The sequence below is a fragment of the Hoplias malabaricus genome, chromosome 8, assembly GCF_029633855.1.
Source record: "Hoplias malabaricus isolate fHopMal1 chromosome 8, fHopMal1.hap1, whole genome shotgun sequence".
Lineage (NCBI taxonomy): Eukaryota > Metazoa > Chordata > Actinopteri > Characiformes > Erythrinidae > Hoplias > Hoplias malabaricus.
In genome coordinates, this window is record NC_089807.1 from 35,363,497 (window position 1) to 35,383,296 (window position 19,800).

Genomic DNA, 19,800 nt, shown 5'->3' on the forward strand with positions numbered 1-19,800 from the left:
TCCCTTTTTTTTTTTTTGAGCACCAAGTTTCAAGCCTCTGCAGAGCTAGCATTTGTTTGTATTTGTAGCACACGTGATGCCTTCAGATGGACTGGTGCCCTGTCCAGTTTTTGCTTCTGCCTTTTGCCAATGATTTTGGGTAGATGTCTGACCCATTTTGACCCTAAACAGGATAAAGCATTTACAGAAAATGAATGAATGAATGCAGCAAATTGATAAATGTCATCAATTTGTCTTTTGCTGTCTTTGGTCGTGGTACTCAATTTGGTTCCATGGAGTATGTCACATTAGTGGTTGCAGCCCACCTAAGTTTTATCACAACCAACTATATCTCTGAATGTTACATAAGCAGAAACACCACAAATACTGCACTGTTTTAAAGCAGCCATAACTTAAAGTGAGTTCCGTATTTGATAAGGCAAGCTTTTTGGAGCAGAGTAGGAGTCACACTTTGTGCCACTGCCGTTGTAAAAATTAGTTTAAAATTCAGTGCCTTAGACACAGCATCCTAATAAGGTGATAGGTCAGTTAAATGTTTAAATTATTCTTAGTTCATTTTACGTGGAGCCACGTGAGTCCTGAAGACAGTTGAAAAAGTTACTCATTTATAGGTGTATTGTATAATTGTAATATTAAAACTGTAAATCAGTGTAACAGTTTTAAAGACAACTGTGTACCTTGTGTGTTTATATGTTACTTGTTAAAGAGTTATAGGAGTGAAATAAGTAATTTCTTTTTTTTCTTTGTAATGTTTCATTTTTATGAATCATTTCCTGCCTTGTTTGCCACACAATATTCCCCTAGATTGCAGATTCCATTAGAAAACAACACAGTGGTGGGGGGAGAGAGACCTGGTTGAAGTTATTAGTTTTCGTTTTAAAGCTTCACAGTTGCTTTGGCTGGTCTTTCTGGGAACATTAACTGTCAGAAACATAATTTGTGTTTATCTTTGCTTTATCTATTTCGCCTTGTTCCTAGTTCCCAGTTATCATTAGTAGCCTATGAAGGAATGTGCACTTTATTTTTCTGCATAATTGTGCCTCCACTGCACCCTTCCAAAAATGGCATTGTTTCAAGGTCTCCGTGGCAACTGATGTGGTCAGTCTTGCTATCTCTGCAAAAGAAAAGTAAGCTCTGACTCTTAATGACATTGTGGCAAGATTGTGCTTCAGCTGATATTTCAATAAATGTCCATTTTTTATGAAGTTAAGAAAGCAGAATGAGACACTACATTCAGATAGGTTCAAAAACAATTGCTACTTCACAGTGCACCCTCTGCTGATATGATCTGTTCACACATCTAGCTGTAAAACATTGGCAGTAGCATTGGACTCGTGCTTTAATGACATATACATTGGTGATCAAAACTGCCATTTTTTGCCGATGTGTTTGTCTTCACCTTAACTTTGGGACAGTTAATGGAATGATAACAGTCACAGTCAAATAAGCAGTAAAGCAAATGAAAATAATACCTCACCCTCCTCAAACTGGTTTAGATATTTACTACAGTTATTTTCTATGTGGTTATCTGAATAAGAGGATTCTATAACTGTCACAGGCCTGAAGTGGCATGAGTGTAAATAATATTACGTATCATAGGAATGAACAGGTCAATGACAATTTAATTATATTAAGAGAATTGGTGAATTTGCCTAATCTGACCTCCAAGTATGAAGTTCAGGGTTATTCCTAGATCCTGTGTGCAGAAAGTGTAGTGGAGAAAATCTGTAGCTGACTTCAGGCCTGTCTGACAGAACTGTAGCTATTTATCCACTTGTCTGTAGCAAGCTTTTGTCCCTGTTGGATATTTTTCTCACTGTTGGTTCAAGTGAGGTTTTGGCAAGAACAGAAGCTGTTGGTGTTAGACCGGGGTGTGAAGCTGCGCAGTGGTGAGATTTCATTAGTAGTGCACATGTACCCTGCCGCTGTGAAATTGTCAGACAGTGGTGTCAAACGGTGGGTGGGGAATGAATGTTCTCACCTCTGTTGATTTAAACAATCACTCCTGTTCCCAACAGGGTTTATTAGTCACTAAATAACTCGGTGCTTCCCTATGGTCTGTGTGGCTATTTAAAGAGCTCCCATTTCAGCATGTGCTAGGTGCTCACTTCTCAACATGTACTACCTCTTCTCTGCTGTAATTACATGACCGTAAATCACTTCTACTTGCTCGTATTAGTCCAGTTTCACTGTGATAGGTCATAGAGCATATAAGGAAGTTTTCCTCATGCCATTAACTTGAGAACCTACCCTAACCCAGTTTTCAGGACGTTCTCAGTGTACATTTGTTTCCCTTTCCTCTGGGCTGGTTGTGTTTGTGGTTGGATCCAGTGATTTGGGGCAGAGTTTGTGGAGTGCCCGTCTAGAGCAGTAGCGTGCTACTGGAACACAGCCAAACTCTGGCATTAGAGGTGATTAGAGGCACGTAGTGGGACATTGGAGGAAAGCCTGACTGCAGTCATCCATACACTGTCATGTTGCATAACTGTTAAGAGCTGCACTCCCATGAGAGCACTTGAAAGCAGAGGTTTAGCCGAGTCCTCTCCTCCAGTCGAGTTAATATAAGCTTGTATGAGTTATGTTTTTCAGATCATATCATCATGTCTAATTAATTTAATCCTTATGTATGATGCCTGACCCTGACTCATTATTCTTGATAGGGAACTCTTTGGGACTGATGCCTCTCAGATTCAATTTGAGACCCTAAAACACATTTACCACCTTAATGGCTTTTTGTCTGAAGCTAATACAAATGGTCTGTGTTTGAGACAGACTTCTAAAGGCATTACTTTGTTTTTTTTTCTTCCCCATTTACATGAATTTCATCTTCTTCACCTGTGAAAATTAGCAACCTTGCTAAAGTTGGCAAACTGCCCACTGCACTTCTTAGCAAGACACTGAAAACATGTACATGTTGTCCAAGTTTCTTTGTAAGTGTTTTTGAACAAACCCTTACCTTGTTTCCTTTTCAGAGTTCATGGTACACAGGGTTATGGCAAAACAATTCTGAGGACATAGCAGAAGTTGCTGCCATAAACATTTCTCAGGAATGAGCTAGAAATGTGTCTGTGTGGGAGAAAGTGGGAGAGAGTGTGAACTTTCCTCCTTGGAACTATGATGGGAACTTGTTTACCAGCATCTTGTGGCTCACCAAAAACCATGTGACCACACTTGTTTACCAGTGCTTACTGTAGGCCGTATAGTGACTTGGAACCATCTGGGAGTTAAGGAGGTCCTTACTGCAGATGAGGCTTTCCCGGCTAAGTTTTCCCGCCAGACAGATCTGCAAGCAATAGGCCAGACTAATCCTAGTGTCTGATCGCCCTAATCTGTCGGCCTGACCTGCTACTCAACCCACCCTTTCCTTCGTGCACGCAGAGCAGAGTAGCCCACCTAGGTTGTTTGTTGGTTTGTTTGTTGCCTCTTTAATGAGATGTTTACTGTGTAAAGACCGTAAGCTGTTTGTCATTTGTTAATGCAGATGGTGGAACATTCCAGATGGTGCTGCTCTTACCTGTTCTCTACAAAAATATTCTAGCTGTCCATATTGCAAATGCATCAACATGGTGTCTATGTATACATATTTATAAAGTTGTAAAATTGTGCTCAAATATGCTTTAATAAGTTTTGGAAAGAAATTGAGAAATGTAACATTTTTGTTGTGGGCTACAAATGCAAAAAGAAAAAGATTATAAAATACATGTAACACAGTAGTTGACAGAAATGTAATTTTCAGGAAGAATTATAATACATTTATTAATATTTTTTAGTAATGATCAAAAACAATTATTGGTCATATACGTATAATTTATTCATGAAGGTCATAAATTCAATTGTGCTTTTTGCAAACTGATAATGTTGTTATTGAACATATTCTATACCAAATGAGAGTTATTTATCTATATCTGACACATTCCATTTCTGGCAAATTTCCTCTCTGACTCCACTATCCCCTCTTCTTCGCTATACTCAGCTACTTCCTAGAACCCTGCCCTCAGGTCTGTCTTTGTTAAAAGCACATCATGCATTGATGGAAGAGAGCTTTGCTAAAATTGACTTTGCAGGTACTCCTTGAAGGCACTGCTTTGAACCTTCTGTCCCCTTACAGGGGTTGAGACAGATTGTAAAATTAGATGAATAATAAAATTCCCTTGACAGTACAAACCCTCTGTCTTATCCTCATGTGCATATATTGGTTATTGTAGGAACTATGCCTCCTACCCCAGCTGAGGATGGTCTTAATAGAGAATGTGGAGCATTTTTTTGAGGAAATTTTCTTAGCAGTAAGGTTCAAGTTAAACATTCTAAAGCTTAGAATTTATCATCCAACAGCGAAGGAACGTTAGCAGATTTAAGTGGAGACACAGAGTGGGTTATTAAATAATAGAGGCCTTTATTGAGTAATGTAGACAGTAGACCAAGAGCAGATGCTAAATGTATTGTCTCTTGCCTTTTGCAGACCTGCAGAGGATTCATGTCCTGACGATGACCTCGCAAGGGATTCAAGACCTCGATATCCTCCCACTGAAATTTTTGGAAACTGCTAAGTCTGTTTTATACTGAGGAGGCTATAGTGGAAATCGCCACACCTACCACAAAGACGAGGCCTCTCCAGGCAGAGGCCTGAGAGATTCCACAAACAAGTCCTCATACGCAGGGCGTAGACAAGAGAAGTGTGAGAAGTAGAGGACAAGTGTTCAAGCCATCCTGGACCGCACTAGTTAATTCCTTGCCCGTTCTAGCCTTGCTAAAGCCCTCCTCTGAGCGTGACATCCTGAAACTCGCTGGAAACCAAGGAGTAATATAGTTTGTCTTACAAGATTTAACACGAAAAACCATCCCACTTTCAAAATGGTTTTGTGTTTTTCCTCTCTGTTTTGAGACTATGACCTTGTGGTTGGTATTGCTGGGACAGACAGTTTGCTGAAATCAGTTTCCACTATGTCGTGGAAGAGGAACTATTTTGCATCCGGCAGTAGTGGGCTGCAGGGCATCTTTACTCCAAGGACCATGACTTCCATTGCTCCCAGCAAGGGGCTCAGCAATGAGCCAGGACAGAACAGCTGCTTCCTCAACAGTGCTTTGCAGGTAGGAAAGATATATTTTTTATATATATACTTGATTTCTTTAAATGCTGCACAAATATGGTGATAAAACAAGAGCTTGGTAAGTAACGGATGAGTTGAATTTTACGTGTTAATACTGTGACTGAATACACTGTCATATAGCCTTGGTAATTTAGAACTTCATCTGAATTTAATGTATCAAATATTTCCCCTAGTTAAATAAGAACCTTAGCATTATTAACCAACAGAAAAAACATGAACAAATGTAGTTTAAGGGAAAAGGTACACTTTGACAAGTATTGGATATTGTTTGTAATTCGCAGGTAAGGAAAACTAATGTTTAAATCTCTATATACAGTAGAGTTTAAAATAGGAGGGCAGCTTACCTTAACTTTTCTACATTTTAGTCTTACTGTTCATCCCAGTTTGAAGTTAAATAATAACTAAATATTAACTAATTTAGTTAGGGTTTAGTTGAAGTGTGTTCCATTGTTTAAAAATGTTCTACACCACAGTATGAAAACAGAAATGTGAAAAAAATAAAGGAAACACTGTGATATATCAGTTATTGCTGCCAAATATTGGCACTTATTTTTCCACAAGTTAACAGTGGAGATAAAGAATGGTCTGTGTCATGATTTCAACAAAATACCACAAGGATCAAACAGCACAGCAATCTGAACAGCCTTGTTTCAGCATGGTTCTTTTAAATGGAATGAGCCACACCTGAATTCTGCGTAAGTCAGTTAAGTTTGGAGGAGGCAGTGTCATGGGTTGTTGGGCTGTTTTCCTTAGCAATTAGGCCTCTTTTTTGCTTCACCTACACCTATTAAATTCATATTAGAGTTACTTAGAATTGTGATGGGCCGTGAAATGTATAATAATGTAAGTTGTTGTTTAATTTGATCTTTGCTGTAACTTATGACCTTCAGAATAAAATGAATAGTGGATTTGCCACATGTCCTGGAAATCATGGAACATTGGCACAATGCTGCAACTTCTTGAATTGAGAGGCTTTATGTAGTGTGTAATTTGGATTCTTATCATTTATTAGAGCTGTTGGGTAGTATGGTTTTTATGAGGAACATTTGTAAGTGTTTGTCAGTATATTACAGTTGTTTGATTTTGGCAGGTGTGCCAAAAAATGTGTGTGTCGTGGAAATTGTCCTGGAGAATGTTTAAAGCAATTTGCCACTGAATGATCAAGAAATGTTCCTGCTATATAATTTATGTAATAATGTATATAATTAATGTAAATGCATCATCTGTTTTATGCTAGTCATCACCCTGTTGCTCATAAAACCTTATTCACTCACATTCATGTTCTAGTTCCAAGTACATGATGTTTGTGTGTATGTGCATCTTTATAAATGCCAAAGGGGTTGTACAGTTAAATAATGAGGCCTGAGAGAACAACCAACTTGGATGTTTTATTGGGTAGTCATAGAACACATTCTAATGAAACATTACATTCAGAACACTTGCATAATGTGTTGCTTAGGTGGGTGGGCTGTGTCAGTTTGACATCCATATGAATGTCCACATTAAGAATTTTGTACAAGAAATGATCAGAGCATCATATTGCTTTGGACAGCTTGTCTCTCTTCCATCATCATACCAGGTGACCACCTTCCATTGCTCCAAAGTCCAGACCAATGTAATTAATTTTGGTGGTGGACTGGGATTAGTGTTGGTGCTGAGACCCCTCTGCAATTACAGATATTGCAGCATTCTTTTGTGACACAGCTGTTTTTGTAGCAGTCATGACAAATCTTTGTGCCACAGTCACACTTCTGTGAGTTCTGATCAGATGGGATAACTGTCTTTGTCTTAACACATCAATGAGTCTTGAATGCCCAACCTCTTGTCAGTAGTTAGTCATTGAAAATTGATAATTATTGATAATTGTTATTACCAATATTTTAGAAAAACAGGAGAAAATTCTGAATAAACAAACAACAAAAAAGTTGGTTCACGCTCTCTGTCCTGGTTCATATGACACTACCCCATATACTAAACATTTTCTCAGAATGGGTGCTCCTGGCTGGGATGAACAAGTATTTTTTTGCAAGTTGATGTGTGCTCTTTAAAAGCCAGGGTAGAAGCACATTTTGGTTTTTATTACATGCTTTGCTAGTGTTCTGCATTTAATGCATTTAAGTGGAATTATTGAATATTCTATCAATCATTTTATTATTATTATAAATTATATGTCTGTTGTGATGCATATTGCTATGGTTTTATCTCCCAGTCCTAGTCAGTATGTTCCACTGCTTACTGGTAGCTCACTACAAGTCTTCCTAGTCAAAAATCATGCAAATAGGACATCTCACATATGGCAGACCTTAACATACTCCAGTTAAGTTGGTTGGTATAACCAACAAATCTTTTGCTCCACTCCCCTCATTTTTATGACCAGCTACTCAATTCACCACATTTATTAGAAAATTCTAGTAGACCTTTAATTAATTTTTATTTCTTATTTTTTGCTGATAAAATGACAGGATTTATATAACATCTCGTATAGGTCGATTCAGCACTGAATTTGCAGAGCATTTTAGCAAAGTTTGTGGCATTTTCATAACCTAGACATCTCTTAATGTGTGCTTTCCTAGTTCAAAGAAATATTATTGTAGATCGTCTCCAGATTTGGATTTTAAAATATGTATTATGTAAACCTTTGCTGAGTATACATTTGAATTACTACAAGGCTCCAGGCCCATTGAGTCATTTTCTGTTGCTGGCTAGGCTGATCCAAGCATTTAGTGCTTGATAATTACAGAGACCTTGCAGTTTTCCCCAAGCAGTAGAAGCTTTTTTGTTCCATTTTAATTTCCCCTATTCTCTGCCACAGTGCCTGATATAATTCAGTTTCCTGAATCAGTGAATACCCAGATGAATTTCAACAGTGTAATGAAGACTATTGTTGCAATCCAAAGAATGTGAAAAACAAAATGATATTTCAACAATAAATAAACAACAAAGTATCTGTATGTTTTCAAAAATGGTTTATTAGTTTGCCTTTAAGCTGTCTACACAGGATACTTATTTTAGCTTTACTCTCACTGTTTCCAGCTGTCATTTGCTAACATGTAATACACACTAGGTTCACACTTTGGCATCAGCGGATACATACCCTCAAAATGAACCTTTGAAAGCTACCAGAGCTGTCAATACTGTTTGGAAAAGATTTATTTAGTGCAGGCCTTTCACACAATGTAATTTCTTCACAGAGGATATATAGAATATGTAGCATGAGGTTTTGTATTTACACAGAGAAAGCTTTTGCATTTTGACATCAATATATACATCAGTCGACGAATTGCCTTTTGATAGCTGCTTGACCTGGGCTTGTCCATTGCCTTTATCATGATAATTAGGAAGAACATGTTCATGGAGTAGCCACAAATGGCACAAGTTAAAATGGATGGAGCATAATGCTTTGCCCCCAGCTCTTCTTTCATGCATAAGCAGCAGAGAGCACAGCTCTCCTGCCTTTTTGCTCTCTGCGCTCAGTGGTGCCTACAACAGATTTGGTGATGACTCAAACTCAGTCTGCAATAGACCCCACAAACAATCGTCAGAAAATGCTGGGCTGGCCAATAATTACACAGCACAGCAACCTGCCATTAGGTCCCCTCTATTTTTGGATTACTGTATAATCAGCTATATAGAAATAAAGCAGATTTAGCTGGCTGATAATACCTCCAAAGCTACAAATTAGCGCCAGTTATGAGCAGGGGGAGGAGGGGTGAGCTGCTCTATTGTATTGTCTGCTACTTTGAGGCATGACAATATGTCGAGACAGCAAATTGAGCGCCCGGGGGCGAAAACAGTAATTTCTTTGTCTGGAATTAAATGCAGTGCTTTAACAAGCTTTTATTAATACCTTTTTGAGGATTGTCTTGCTGCCTACAGTGGTCCTGTGTGATTAACTACAACTTAAGGCCCATGAAAAGTTATTCATGCTGTGAGTTGAAGCCTTAATCAGGAAGTGCCAGAATGGCATGAGGTAAATGCCCCAGGACTAGCTCTGAGTTTACTATCAGCACGAAGGCCTCAGTATATATTTTAAGGAATGTTTTTGAAAAGCACTTGTAAAATATTACCTTTGACACAGCAGTCATCTCAGAAAGAGAGGGAGATGCTTCGCAAAAAAGAGTTTATTACTTTAATGAACTTGTTCTGAAGTTTATTCTGCTTGTTGCAGTTTTGTAGGTGACATTCCACGTACTCTGTCTTCTCCAGCCACTAATTACTGACCTTTTTCTTTGTGATCCTATTATGGCCATGGATGATTACTCATAAATGTGGCTTTTTTCATTATCCGACATTTATATCCACAGAGTAGACTGGGTAGACTGATTAACTACAATTTAGATTAAGTGGAAGAGGCATTCTGCAAACAAATTCATTCTGTGTTGTTTTATGTGAAAATCATACTTCACATAAATTGATAGATATAGAAGTGATCTACAATAAATATAGTCATTATATTTAAGCTCACAAATGATCAACAAATCTACTGGTATTGTATGTGATATTGATTGTAGTAAATTAATTTCTTGTGCACAGTTCCTATGTATTTACTGGGAAAAATATATAATCGTATATATGTTTTAGTACTGCTATGCTTTGGCATCACTGCAGCACTGAAAATGACCCAGCAACCAAATAATTGGGTGGTCCAGTGGGGGTCCTGACAAAGTATTCAGAGCAACAGATTGTCTACACTTTGTAACTGTCGTACTACAAGGTGCTCCTGTGTGGTCAGTGGATCAGAGATAATGGACACAGTGTAGAAACAAGGATGGTGCTCAATGTTATTGTATATACTTTATTTTATACTATACTTTAGTTATTTCATTTTACAAATGTTTGCGTTACATTGTTCTCGTCCTAAAATTTACCTCTTAGACAAAGATTGTTTTGAGTTCATTTGGTTAAATAGAGGGTTATCCAGTGACTACAGGTATCCAGGATTTTTCCTTATTGTTGGGAGCTTGTGAGTTTAAATACCTGCAATTACAAGTCCATAAAATGTTGTTATACTCCTCTGTTAAGCAAAAAGGTATAAAAAGAAATTTGTCCATGATAATAAGATGTTTGAGTGTCTGTTCTGCTACGTCCACTAGACAATTCAGTCTGGCATTTTCTTTTTTTCTGGAGTGCAGTTACCCAAACAGAATGTCTCGGGCTCAGAATGAACTTAAATGCTGTACTTAAATATGCTTAATTATTTTTTATTTATTATTTAAAAATATGTTTACTTATATTTATTACTTTTCTATATCCTTATCATCCTGTAGCAGTAGATCTTTAGCCTACCCGGAATAATTAGATGCAAGGCAGGAACACATCCTGGAGAGGGTACCAGCCCATCACCGGCTAAGAAGAGACAGATCTGTTATGTCTGTTCATTGTATTTACAAACAGTTTTGTTTCCTTCTGCTAAATCAAGAGTGGGCTATGTCACGAAAGAGATCAGGATGTGTAATCAGCTCTTTTGTATTATGTTAAATGCGCAGAGTAAATATCTCTGTAATATGTCCATGAATCTGTATTGTAAACCTGTGTTAGTTGCCTTTAGGTTCCTTTTTCATCTTTTGTATGTGCTGTGTTGGGTCAGAGACCTGTACATGCGTACGCGCGCATACACACCCACCCACACCCACAGACACTCACACACCACTCAGGAAGCAGATGTAGCTAGAGACAAAAATTACCTAGTGGGAAGGACCACTGGTCTTCCTTCCTATTGTTGCTCTTTCTCCCTCCCTCTGTTTTTTTTTCCTCACTCCCCCTCTCACTCAAAATATCCAACCACTCCCACACCCCCACTCACCATCCCTATCCCCCATCCCCACCCCCTGTCCTCAGTATCTCATGCATGTAATGTGGTCAGTAATGAGCTGTGGTGTCTATATGGGCACTGTGCAATTTCAGAGCTGTTCAGCCTGCAGGATTTGTGCTCCTTCTGAGTCATTCATCTGAGTCATAGTGCAGTAACCCTTCTGAGAAGTCTAGGCCTGTGAAACAATGGCTGTCCCAGCCCCATACCTCTGTTTATTTCTAAATATTTGCAAGCTCAGATTAGCTAAAACAATTATATACCTTAAAAGAAATGTTAGTCTGAAAATGGAGTGACGCATCATTCCAAAACATAGGCATATTTGTATAGGTCTATTGCAGCTCTAAAATACTTAGTGCTTTCTCATTTCTAGTTACCCTGAAGTGGCTCTTATTTGAACTTATTTGAACTCCGCTGCAGAGTTGACACCCGGGGAGCGAAAGATGGGTCAGTCCCTGAACATGGCAGTAATGAACAGCTAGTGGGAAACCTAGGAAACCACTTATTGTGGTTTTGCAGCCTTTTTGGTCATTTGAATTTACTGTTACAAAGTTATCGCTCACTGTAAGAATGTGTCAGTTTATCTTTGTCAACAGTGAAATGGATTGACATTAGCTGAACTATATCTTGTGATTTTTAAAGTACATTATATTTCCAATGGTTTGCGGTCACCTACTCATCTAGCATTTTTTCTTAAATTAACATATTTAAAAGGTCATTTTTGCCCTTTGATGCACTAACAACTCTGTGGGCACTGTGTTGCAGTATATTGACCTTATTCAATGACACATTTTAGAGGGCATTTCTCTATTGCTTACAAACATACACAGGAGCAATCAATACATAGTTGGCTTTTCTATGTTACTGATGCAAAACAGTTGGTCAGTTGGTTAATGTCAGTGTTTGTTCACAAAACAACATTTAACAGTGAGAAAATCACCTTCAAAAATTCATTTTATGCTTGTAATTTTACTTGTGACTGTAACACAAAGAAATAACAGATGTGATGATTGTGGAAAAGGCTGGAAATATTCTTTTTTTTTTTTTGTAGTGTGTGTAAGATCTTTGTGACTGATATTGACTTGGTGTTTTTTCCACTTCCTGACAGTTATCTGTTAATCCTGCCTTTGCTGCTTTCGTCATGGTAGCACTACAGATGGATTGTTCTTTTTCCATCATTTCCAGTGTGCTTTGTCCAGATATTGAGTGTTTTCGACCCCTCGTATCGCCTTTTGAAGATTAACATCTTACTGTGTAAGCTGTCTAAGGCCATGCATAGAATGTCAAGTCTGTTTGTAGCCTCCTTGCTTTTATTTATATTATTGTTAAATACATTTTACATTTTTATACAGTATTAGTTAAAGTTATGATATAACTACCGTATGATTTAAGAAATATCACTGAACATAATCAGGCAATGGGTAAGAGTGAGGCTCAGAATAGTTGCTTTTCTTGAGGCTGTAAAACGCAGAGAGACATATTTTCTCCATGCTGAAATCAACCAGATGTGCTCAGATGTTGCTCTCCCTGTCTGTCCTTATTTAACCCTTGAGCAGAAAAGTTTTGATTTTACACATGACCCAAAATATAGTTTATTGTTCGCTTATTCTGAGAGCAGAAATTTATTTTTGACAGAAATTCTATTTTTATTTATTTTTTTTACATTAGTTGGAAATTGTAGTAAGTTAGAAACAGTGTTTAGAAAAGTAACATATATTACCTGACGTTAATTGATGACGGGGGGCAACAGAAAGGTAAACATCTGTACAAGTAGGACGAGAGAGGTAAGGCAGTGTTCAGGCAGTTGTGTTAACGGGGACTGACAGCTCTCTCTATAATTCAGCATGTGATTGCACTGACATGCACACAGGGAGCAGAAGAGCTAAAGCACGAGCTGCCCACACACGGGCCACGCAAGTGTGGTCAGGTTAGCCCCTAGAGCCATCTTTACATGGACAGATGTCTGGTGTGTGTGTGTGTGTGTATGTGTGTGTGGGGTAGAGACCTAACCAGCAGGAAGATGCCAGGGCAGTGTTTGTTCCGCCGACGCTCCTCATCATGCCTCACCTGTGTATTCTCCTCTACTATGTCCTTAAGTTCATGTCAAACTGTCCATCTATTCTTGCTGTCGTTTCCACACTCAAGCTGGCATCGTTTCCTGCAGGTATTATTAAATACATAAAACCTCTGACATCTGATAGGAGAAGCATCTGGGTTTTTCCAAACGGAGGTGTAGAGTTATTGGAGAGGCTGGAACAGCAGTTTTAATGGGCATTTTGGGCAGACTGGGAAAGAATTGATAGTGGTTCTTTAACCTTTTTGTCTTTGGGATTCAGGATTCAGCAGTGTATTCTAACAGGTATGGTTTGCTTTTGACTTGGTTCTTTTGTTTGTGCTTCACCTTGTTTTCTGTAGTGAGGCTGCATGATGTCTGCTGAAGATAGTTAAGTACCATCAGGGGCTGGATGCATTTCTGGAAAAGTAGCATTTTTGATATCCCTGACTACTCCGACATTCAAGGGAACTTTTATTTATTTATTTATATTTTTTAAGCTTATTTGATGCGCAAGTTTTACTGCTTGTGTCACAGAATATTAAAAGCACTCAAGGCTTTATTTCCATTACTGTTGCAGTCAGTCAAGAGAGGGGCTGGATAGTTAAATGCTGTTTCAAGACTGATATGTCATGTTATATGTTTTATTTCTCTTCATAGGTCCTTTGGCATCTGGACATTTTCCGCAGAAGCTTCCGGCAATTAACAACACACAAGTGCATGGAGGACTCATGCATATTCTGTGCTCTCAAGGTAAAGAAGGAACAAAGATAAAGAGTAACCCGTCTATTTAGAAATGATTAAATTAATGCCTTGTTTATATGCTACACATGTGCTTCAGTTGTGCTTATTATACATACTTGTCTGCGTATATGACTTCAGCCCTCTGTACGCAGACTCAAACTCCTTAGCATGACTTGAGTAAATTTGGATATTTGAAAGCTGCCTGAAACTGTGTGGAGGAAAAAACCTAATTACATATTGCAGCTGTAGGCTGTTTGTTTTATATGTGCGTTTACATTTTCTGGAACAGTTTTTGTGGCAAACCTTTTAAATTTACCATCAATATGACAGATAAGGGAGATGAATGAGTTTAGGCATCCTTAGTTTAATCTCTTTCTCCCATTTCCATCTCTCTCTAGCACTCACTCCTTGAGTCTGAGTTCACTCCACTTTTCAGTACATTCTGTCTAATGCATTGCAGTGCCAGCAGTACTTTCCATCAATCGCTCAATTACTCGACTAGAAATACGAGCTCTGTGCCATCGTAGTAAGGCACTGCCATACTGGACGGGAGAGAATGTCTGTCTCTCTGTCTGCCTAGCAGTCCTGAGGTCTTGTGGTCATCTTGTACACTCTATTGACCAAGTCTACTTTGTGACTGCTTATCAATGAAGCCTCCTGTGAAAAGAAGCTGACAAAGGTGACCTAATTAATGTGTGTATATTTTCTCTCCATTACTATCAATACCTGCCCTCTTGCACAGTATTAGGGCTATTACTGTGTTAATTTACTAAGTTAATTTAATGCTGAAATGTAGATCGTTATAATATAATGCAAGCAGTGGAGCAGGTTTATGCATCTAAGCTGTCATTTACTCTTTGTAACTTATGTCCCTGTTTCTTAAGCACTTTACTACACTAGGAAATTTGACAGCACAAATAGTCATTTTTTAAAACAGTTATCAATATATGAATGTTTTCAATAGATCCATTTTTATTGTAATGGCTGCTAAGAAAAAACAGATTAGCCTGACCCTGCTTCCCTTCATGTAGACAAGTGATGTTACCACTCAGAGGGGGAACCAATTATAAAGCAAACATATGCAGCATGTTCAATCTAACAGCATGCTAACACCTAAATCTATTAGCTTGTTAAATGCTTTAAATGTGATTATTCTCGCTCCCAGTACTTTGGGTAAAATGTGTGAAGAAATGGCGGCTACTGTAACAGCTGTCCTGCATAAGGAGCTTTTTTCATTCATTCATTGTCTGTAAACACTTATCCAGTTCAGGGTCGTGTTGGGTCCAGAGCCTACCTGGAATCGCTGGACGTAGTGAGGGGAATAATGAGCTTTTTAAAAAATTTAATATTTTCTGATTTATTTTTAATATGTGACTTTGTTTTCTATTCTGGTATTTTTGGTGCTTGCTCTTTTAGAGTTCTTCCAAATTACACCACCACTAATAAGAAAATTAATATTAAGGTTGGTACCTGCTACACACACTTTGAGAAGGGCACTAATTTCATCATAATCTGTTGCCTCTTCTCATCATGGTTATATTCAGTAGATTTATCAAACACGACAATTTATGTTCATATTGTGCAGCCCTAATAAGCAATATTGTAATATTAGATTTGGTTGTGAAACATTTGCCCATGGGAGCCTGGATCTGCTGTCATGGCTACAGTGTGTCTGGTCAGTGGGGAAGGTCAAGAGATGGAGGAATTGAAACAAGAAGAGAGATGCAGGTGGTGATAGAGACCTAAACGTTTGGCAATATAATCAATAAATCACTCAATAAATGAATGAATAAGAATTGTGAAGACTGTTGCAAAAATTGTAAACGCAAATGAATCTATGTAGAAATAAATACGTTAAAAACTGGACAAGATTTATTATTTTTTTTGACTGCCATGCACTGCGTAGCATTTGTCATATGGCTCTGGACCCACCGCGACCCTGAACTGGATAAGCGGTTACAGATAATGAATGAATGAATGTCACTGGGCTTTCAGCAATGGGAAGATAGGATCCAAAATATTACATTTCTGCTTATAAATTCCTGAGCAGCTTTGGTGTCTTATAATATCTTTGTTTGTATGTGTATTTTATATGTAATTGTGGCACAAGAAAATGTATGCAAGAGCTAATAAATATAGAAATGGGGTTTGTATTATTTTTGAAAATCAGTTTCTATTTTAGGATAATTTATTTACAAAGCAGCATTTCTGCATTTACTTGCCTCATAAAATCTCATGACTGGACTACAACAAAATGCATGCCAGCAGAGGCCACTGTAAAGCGTGTTTTTGGACATATGGTATACTCTAGCTGGTTACGAGTTAATCTTTCCTGGTGAAGGGCTTTTACTTAGCTGGCTTTGTTCTCGCCTCATCCCAGATTATGTTGACAATTTTTTTTATGAGTGGTAAACTGGTGGATTTTACTTACAGTTAGATGATTTTCAGATTTTACTGACATGCCCATTCTCAATTGATATTAAACTCTGCAGATCGACTCTGCATGCATTGTTCCATCACCTGTTGCTATAGAAATGTTTGTGTACAGTCTATGGATAGCAGGGATTGTCTTCTATTAGTCAAGATGGCAATCTTCTGCAGTTTGGCATTGGGGAAAAGCATAACACCCAGCCCAACTAATCAAAACAGACCTTGGAGCCAGTGAAGCAAGTGATTAGAGATCTCATGGGAGCAAGAAAGCAAAATGAGGCAGTGAAAGTAATTCCAGATCAGTGAAACCAAAATGAAGAATCCCCATAAACAAATTGGCTCAGTTTAGAAAATAAAACTCATGTTACACATTTGAAGGTTTTTTTTCCAAATCATTAATTGTTCAATAATGAAATAAGTAAATATGTAGGTTGGGAATATGTAGGAATAAATATGTAGGTTATGGTTAGGAAAAGAAAAAATTCTAAATTCAGTCAGCAGGGGAAATGACCATAAAGTAAATACAGAAACATTCATTGATATGATAGAAACATTCTTTGGTCAGAATATATTTGTTCTGAACAGTTATTGCTCTGCAAGATGAAAAATAATATACACTGACTTAACTAATGGTATAATAAAAGTATTATAATTGTATTCTAACCGTTTTTGTTTGATATGTTTTTAGAGCAAAACCCATGTTGTTTTTGTGGTTTATCTATTTCTTAATTTAATGGTGTTTAATGTTTCTTTGTACTATTACAGAGCATCTTTGTCCAGTTCCAGTTCAGCAGTGAGAAGGTCCTGCCATCAGACGCCCTGCGCACTGCTCTGGCCAAGACCTTCCAGGATGAACAGCGCTTCCAGTTAGGCATAATGGATGACGCTGCAGAGTGCTTTGTAAGAGAAAACTCATTCACTCACCTGTAACTTCATACTGATCAACACATCAATCCATCACAGGGCATCACACACTCAACCAGTCAGTCTTGCAGTTTCACGCAGCCAATTTATCTACTTACATGTGTTTTTGGATTGTGGGTGGAAATCAGAGCACCTGGTGGAAACCCATGCATACACTGGGAGAACACTACCTCCCCATATATGGCAGTGCCACTGTACTGCCCTTGAATATGCTTACATGAACTGAGTGTCAGAATCAGCCACAGGATAAATGATACGTTCGGTCTGACAACAAGTTAATAGTTTGCTTTAGTAGTTTTTAAATTGAAAAAAATATGGGGAAAAAAGAATTTAAAATATTTAACTGAAGACCTCTTCCTTATGTGCATCACTTTCCCTCCCCGTTCTCCTATCAGAAAAACATTGAAATGGCCACTTGGAATATCTGAAAGAAGCTGTCTTGCTTGAAGTGCTGAAGCTTAGGGCAGAAGCCGCTGCTCTACTGCCACGGTGCCGTTTATTTTGGCCGGCATTTGTTGGTACCTTGGAAATGTCAAGGGAAGCAGAAAAAGTGTCATGTTTAATCGCATATTGCCTCTCTTCTCAGACATGAAGTGTGAGCTTGTAAATGCAGTTATTTGCTGTATTTCCTCCTGGTAAGCACATTTCTAAAGCCCTGGCAGACAAAGGCAGGCAGCCAAAGGACTGCCTTTCTGCCTGTGTACAAACCATGCTATCCAGCCATGGATGATCTGTGGGATATGCTAACCACCAGCAGCTGCAGCTGGAGCCTGCCATTTGTTATGTTCTTATTTTTCCACATGGTTATTGTTCTCTGGTCATTGTCCATACTTAGAGCTTAGTGAACTGTGCCTCTCTCTGTGTGGAGACAAGTGGCCCAACCTGCACAGCTCTCATTGCCCCAAAGCAGAGAAGACTGCAAGACACCTTACTTAAAATCCTAGTGACCACATTAATCGATTTGTATGAAGCATGGACAGAGTGTCTGCTCTTTCCTTCTTAGCTAATGTTTCTCTGTCTTTTGTCCAGTGATTTTTTTTTCCATTTATTTGAACCTAATTTTCATAGTTTGAAGTCATCAGATTTTCAAGCACCATTTTAAGCATAGTGTTTTTTCACTAGTTATTTTGCCAAGTGAAGGTGAGTGTTAACCTATGTTTCCCCTGAATCATGTAAAGACAGCCATTGCGTTTTTTCTAGCAGCATTTCATGCAGCATCATTGGACAGATGATCACTATAGAGAGCAAAAACTGTAAAGCTCTATTACATAAGCTGACAGTTACTAATGATTGGTTAACATTATGCTGGGGAGAGGCAGGCCAATCTTTCTACCCAGAGAGGAGCACCAATTATGCTCTCTTGGGGTCCTGGACAGAAATGGTTGCCAGCTTGCAATTTCCTGTTTTCAGAAAACAGTTTCACCAGTCTTTTTAACATCATGATTTTTAAATGGGAACTACAGGGGACATGCAAATAAACACTTTCTCAGTATAAATGACTTATTTTTTCTGTGCCACTCGCAGGAGAACATCCTGATGCGCATCCACTTTCACATTGCTGATGAATCCAAGGAAGACATCTGTACAGCCAAACACTGCATTCCACACCAGAAGTTTGCCATGACTCTCTTTGAGCAGGTACAGCACTTAAGCTCTTCAATATGATTTCACTCTCAAAATGATTTATACTCTCTTTCTATCCTAAATTTATTCTATCTGTTCTCTCATTCTCTGCCAATTTTTTTGGACTATGATGGAGCATTCTTATATGTTTCTTCCTCTTGCTAATATTCCAGCAAATACATTTTTTTTTTTTTATTCATAGCATATATAACTTCATTATATTTTCTTCTCCTCATGCTACAGCATGATATTCATATACTATTGTTTTGTTTGTCCTCAGTGTGTGTGTGGTAGCTGTGGAGCATCATCAGATCCACTGCCTTTCATTCAGATGGTGCACTACATCTCCACCACCTCTCTCTGGTGAGTACTGTAGTCCCATACCTATGGCACTTTGGCATCTCTCCGAGGCCAGAAATAGCAGCCTGCTTACCATTTCTGTCAAAGTATGAAATCAGTTGGCATTTAGTGGTCCAAATGCACCTGCAAGCTCCAGGTCTTCTCAGGTCTGGAAATGAAAGGCTGCTCTGAGCACATGCCTTTCTCTCAGCACAACAAATGAGTGTTCTGTCACATCAAACAGCATCATGGTGACGTCCATCCAAAGTGAAAAGCTTCTCTCAATAGCTAAAAGCAGCCAACAGTCCAGCTTAAACCTTAGGTCTCTTGGGGAATGAGAGCCGAACTCTGCATTACCACTTATTAGTTGTGTCAGTTGTGCTCTTAGATCCACAAGGATGCTTTCAAAGACCGTGCTCTTATAGTCAAGCCTGCACTTTCCTTTTGGCTAGTGGCAAAACACAAAACCACCTGACCAAAGGCCCAAAGTGGAATCGGCATTAAATGTAAATTATATTACCCAAGCTAATATTGCGGCTAGATTGAGTTTGTGTTTACAAATTGTCACAAGGTCACGGATGTAAATTTGTCACACATTTCATGGCCCAAAAATCAGTTTTGCCATTTTGAATGTCTGGAAGTTGGAATAATTGGAACAGCATGGAATATCTCTATCTGATCTTCATTATCTATTGCCCCTCCACCAGTACCAGTGCCATTATTGCTCTAGAATACAACACTAAAAGTAAGAAACAGAGCAGCAAACTCTG

At 38.4% G+C, this 19,800-nt stretch overlaps 1 protein-coding gene across 2 annotated transcripts in view; it reads left to right on the forward strand.

Moving 5' to 3' along the window:
• Positions 1–19,800, forward strand: part of usp54a (ubiquitin specific peptidase 54a) — a 59,765-nt gene that overhangs the window by 18,776 nt on the left and 21,189 nt on the right. For both annotated transcript variants that reach the window (XM_066678878.1, XM_066678877.1), the window contains exons 2-6: positions 4,460–5,088; positions 13,631–13,723; positions 16,910–17,044; positions 18,593–18,706; positions 18,972–19,054. In XM_066678878.1, the coding sequence (XP_066534975.1) occupies positions 4,942–5,088; positions 13,631–13,723; positions 16,910–17,044; positions 18,593–18,706; positions 18,972–19,054 (572 nt within the window). In that variant the 5' untranslated portion in view covers positions 4,460–4,941. The remainder of the gene's footprint in view (positions 1–4,459; positions 5,089–13,630; positions 13,724–16,909; positions 17,045–18,592; positions 18,707–18,971; positions 19,055–19,800) is intronic.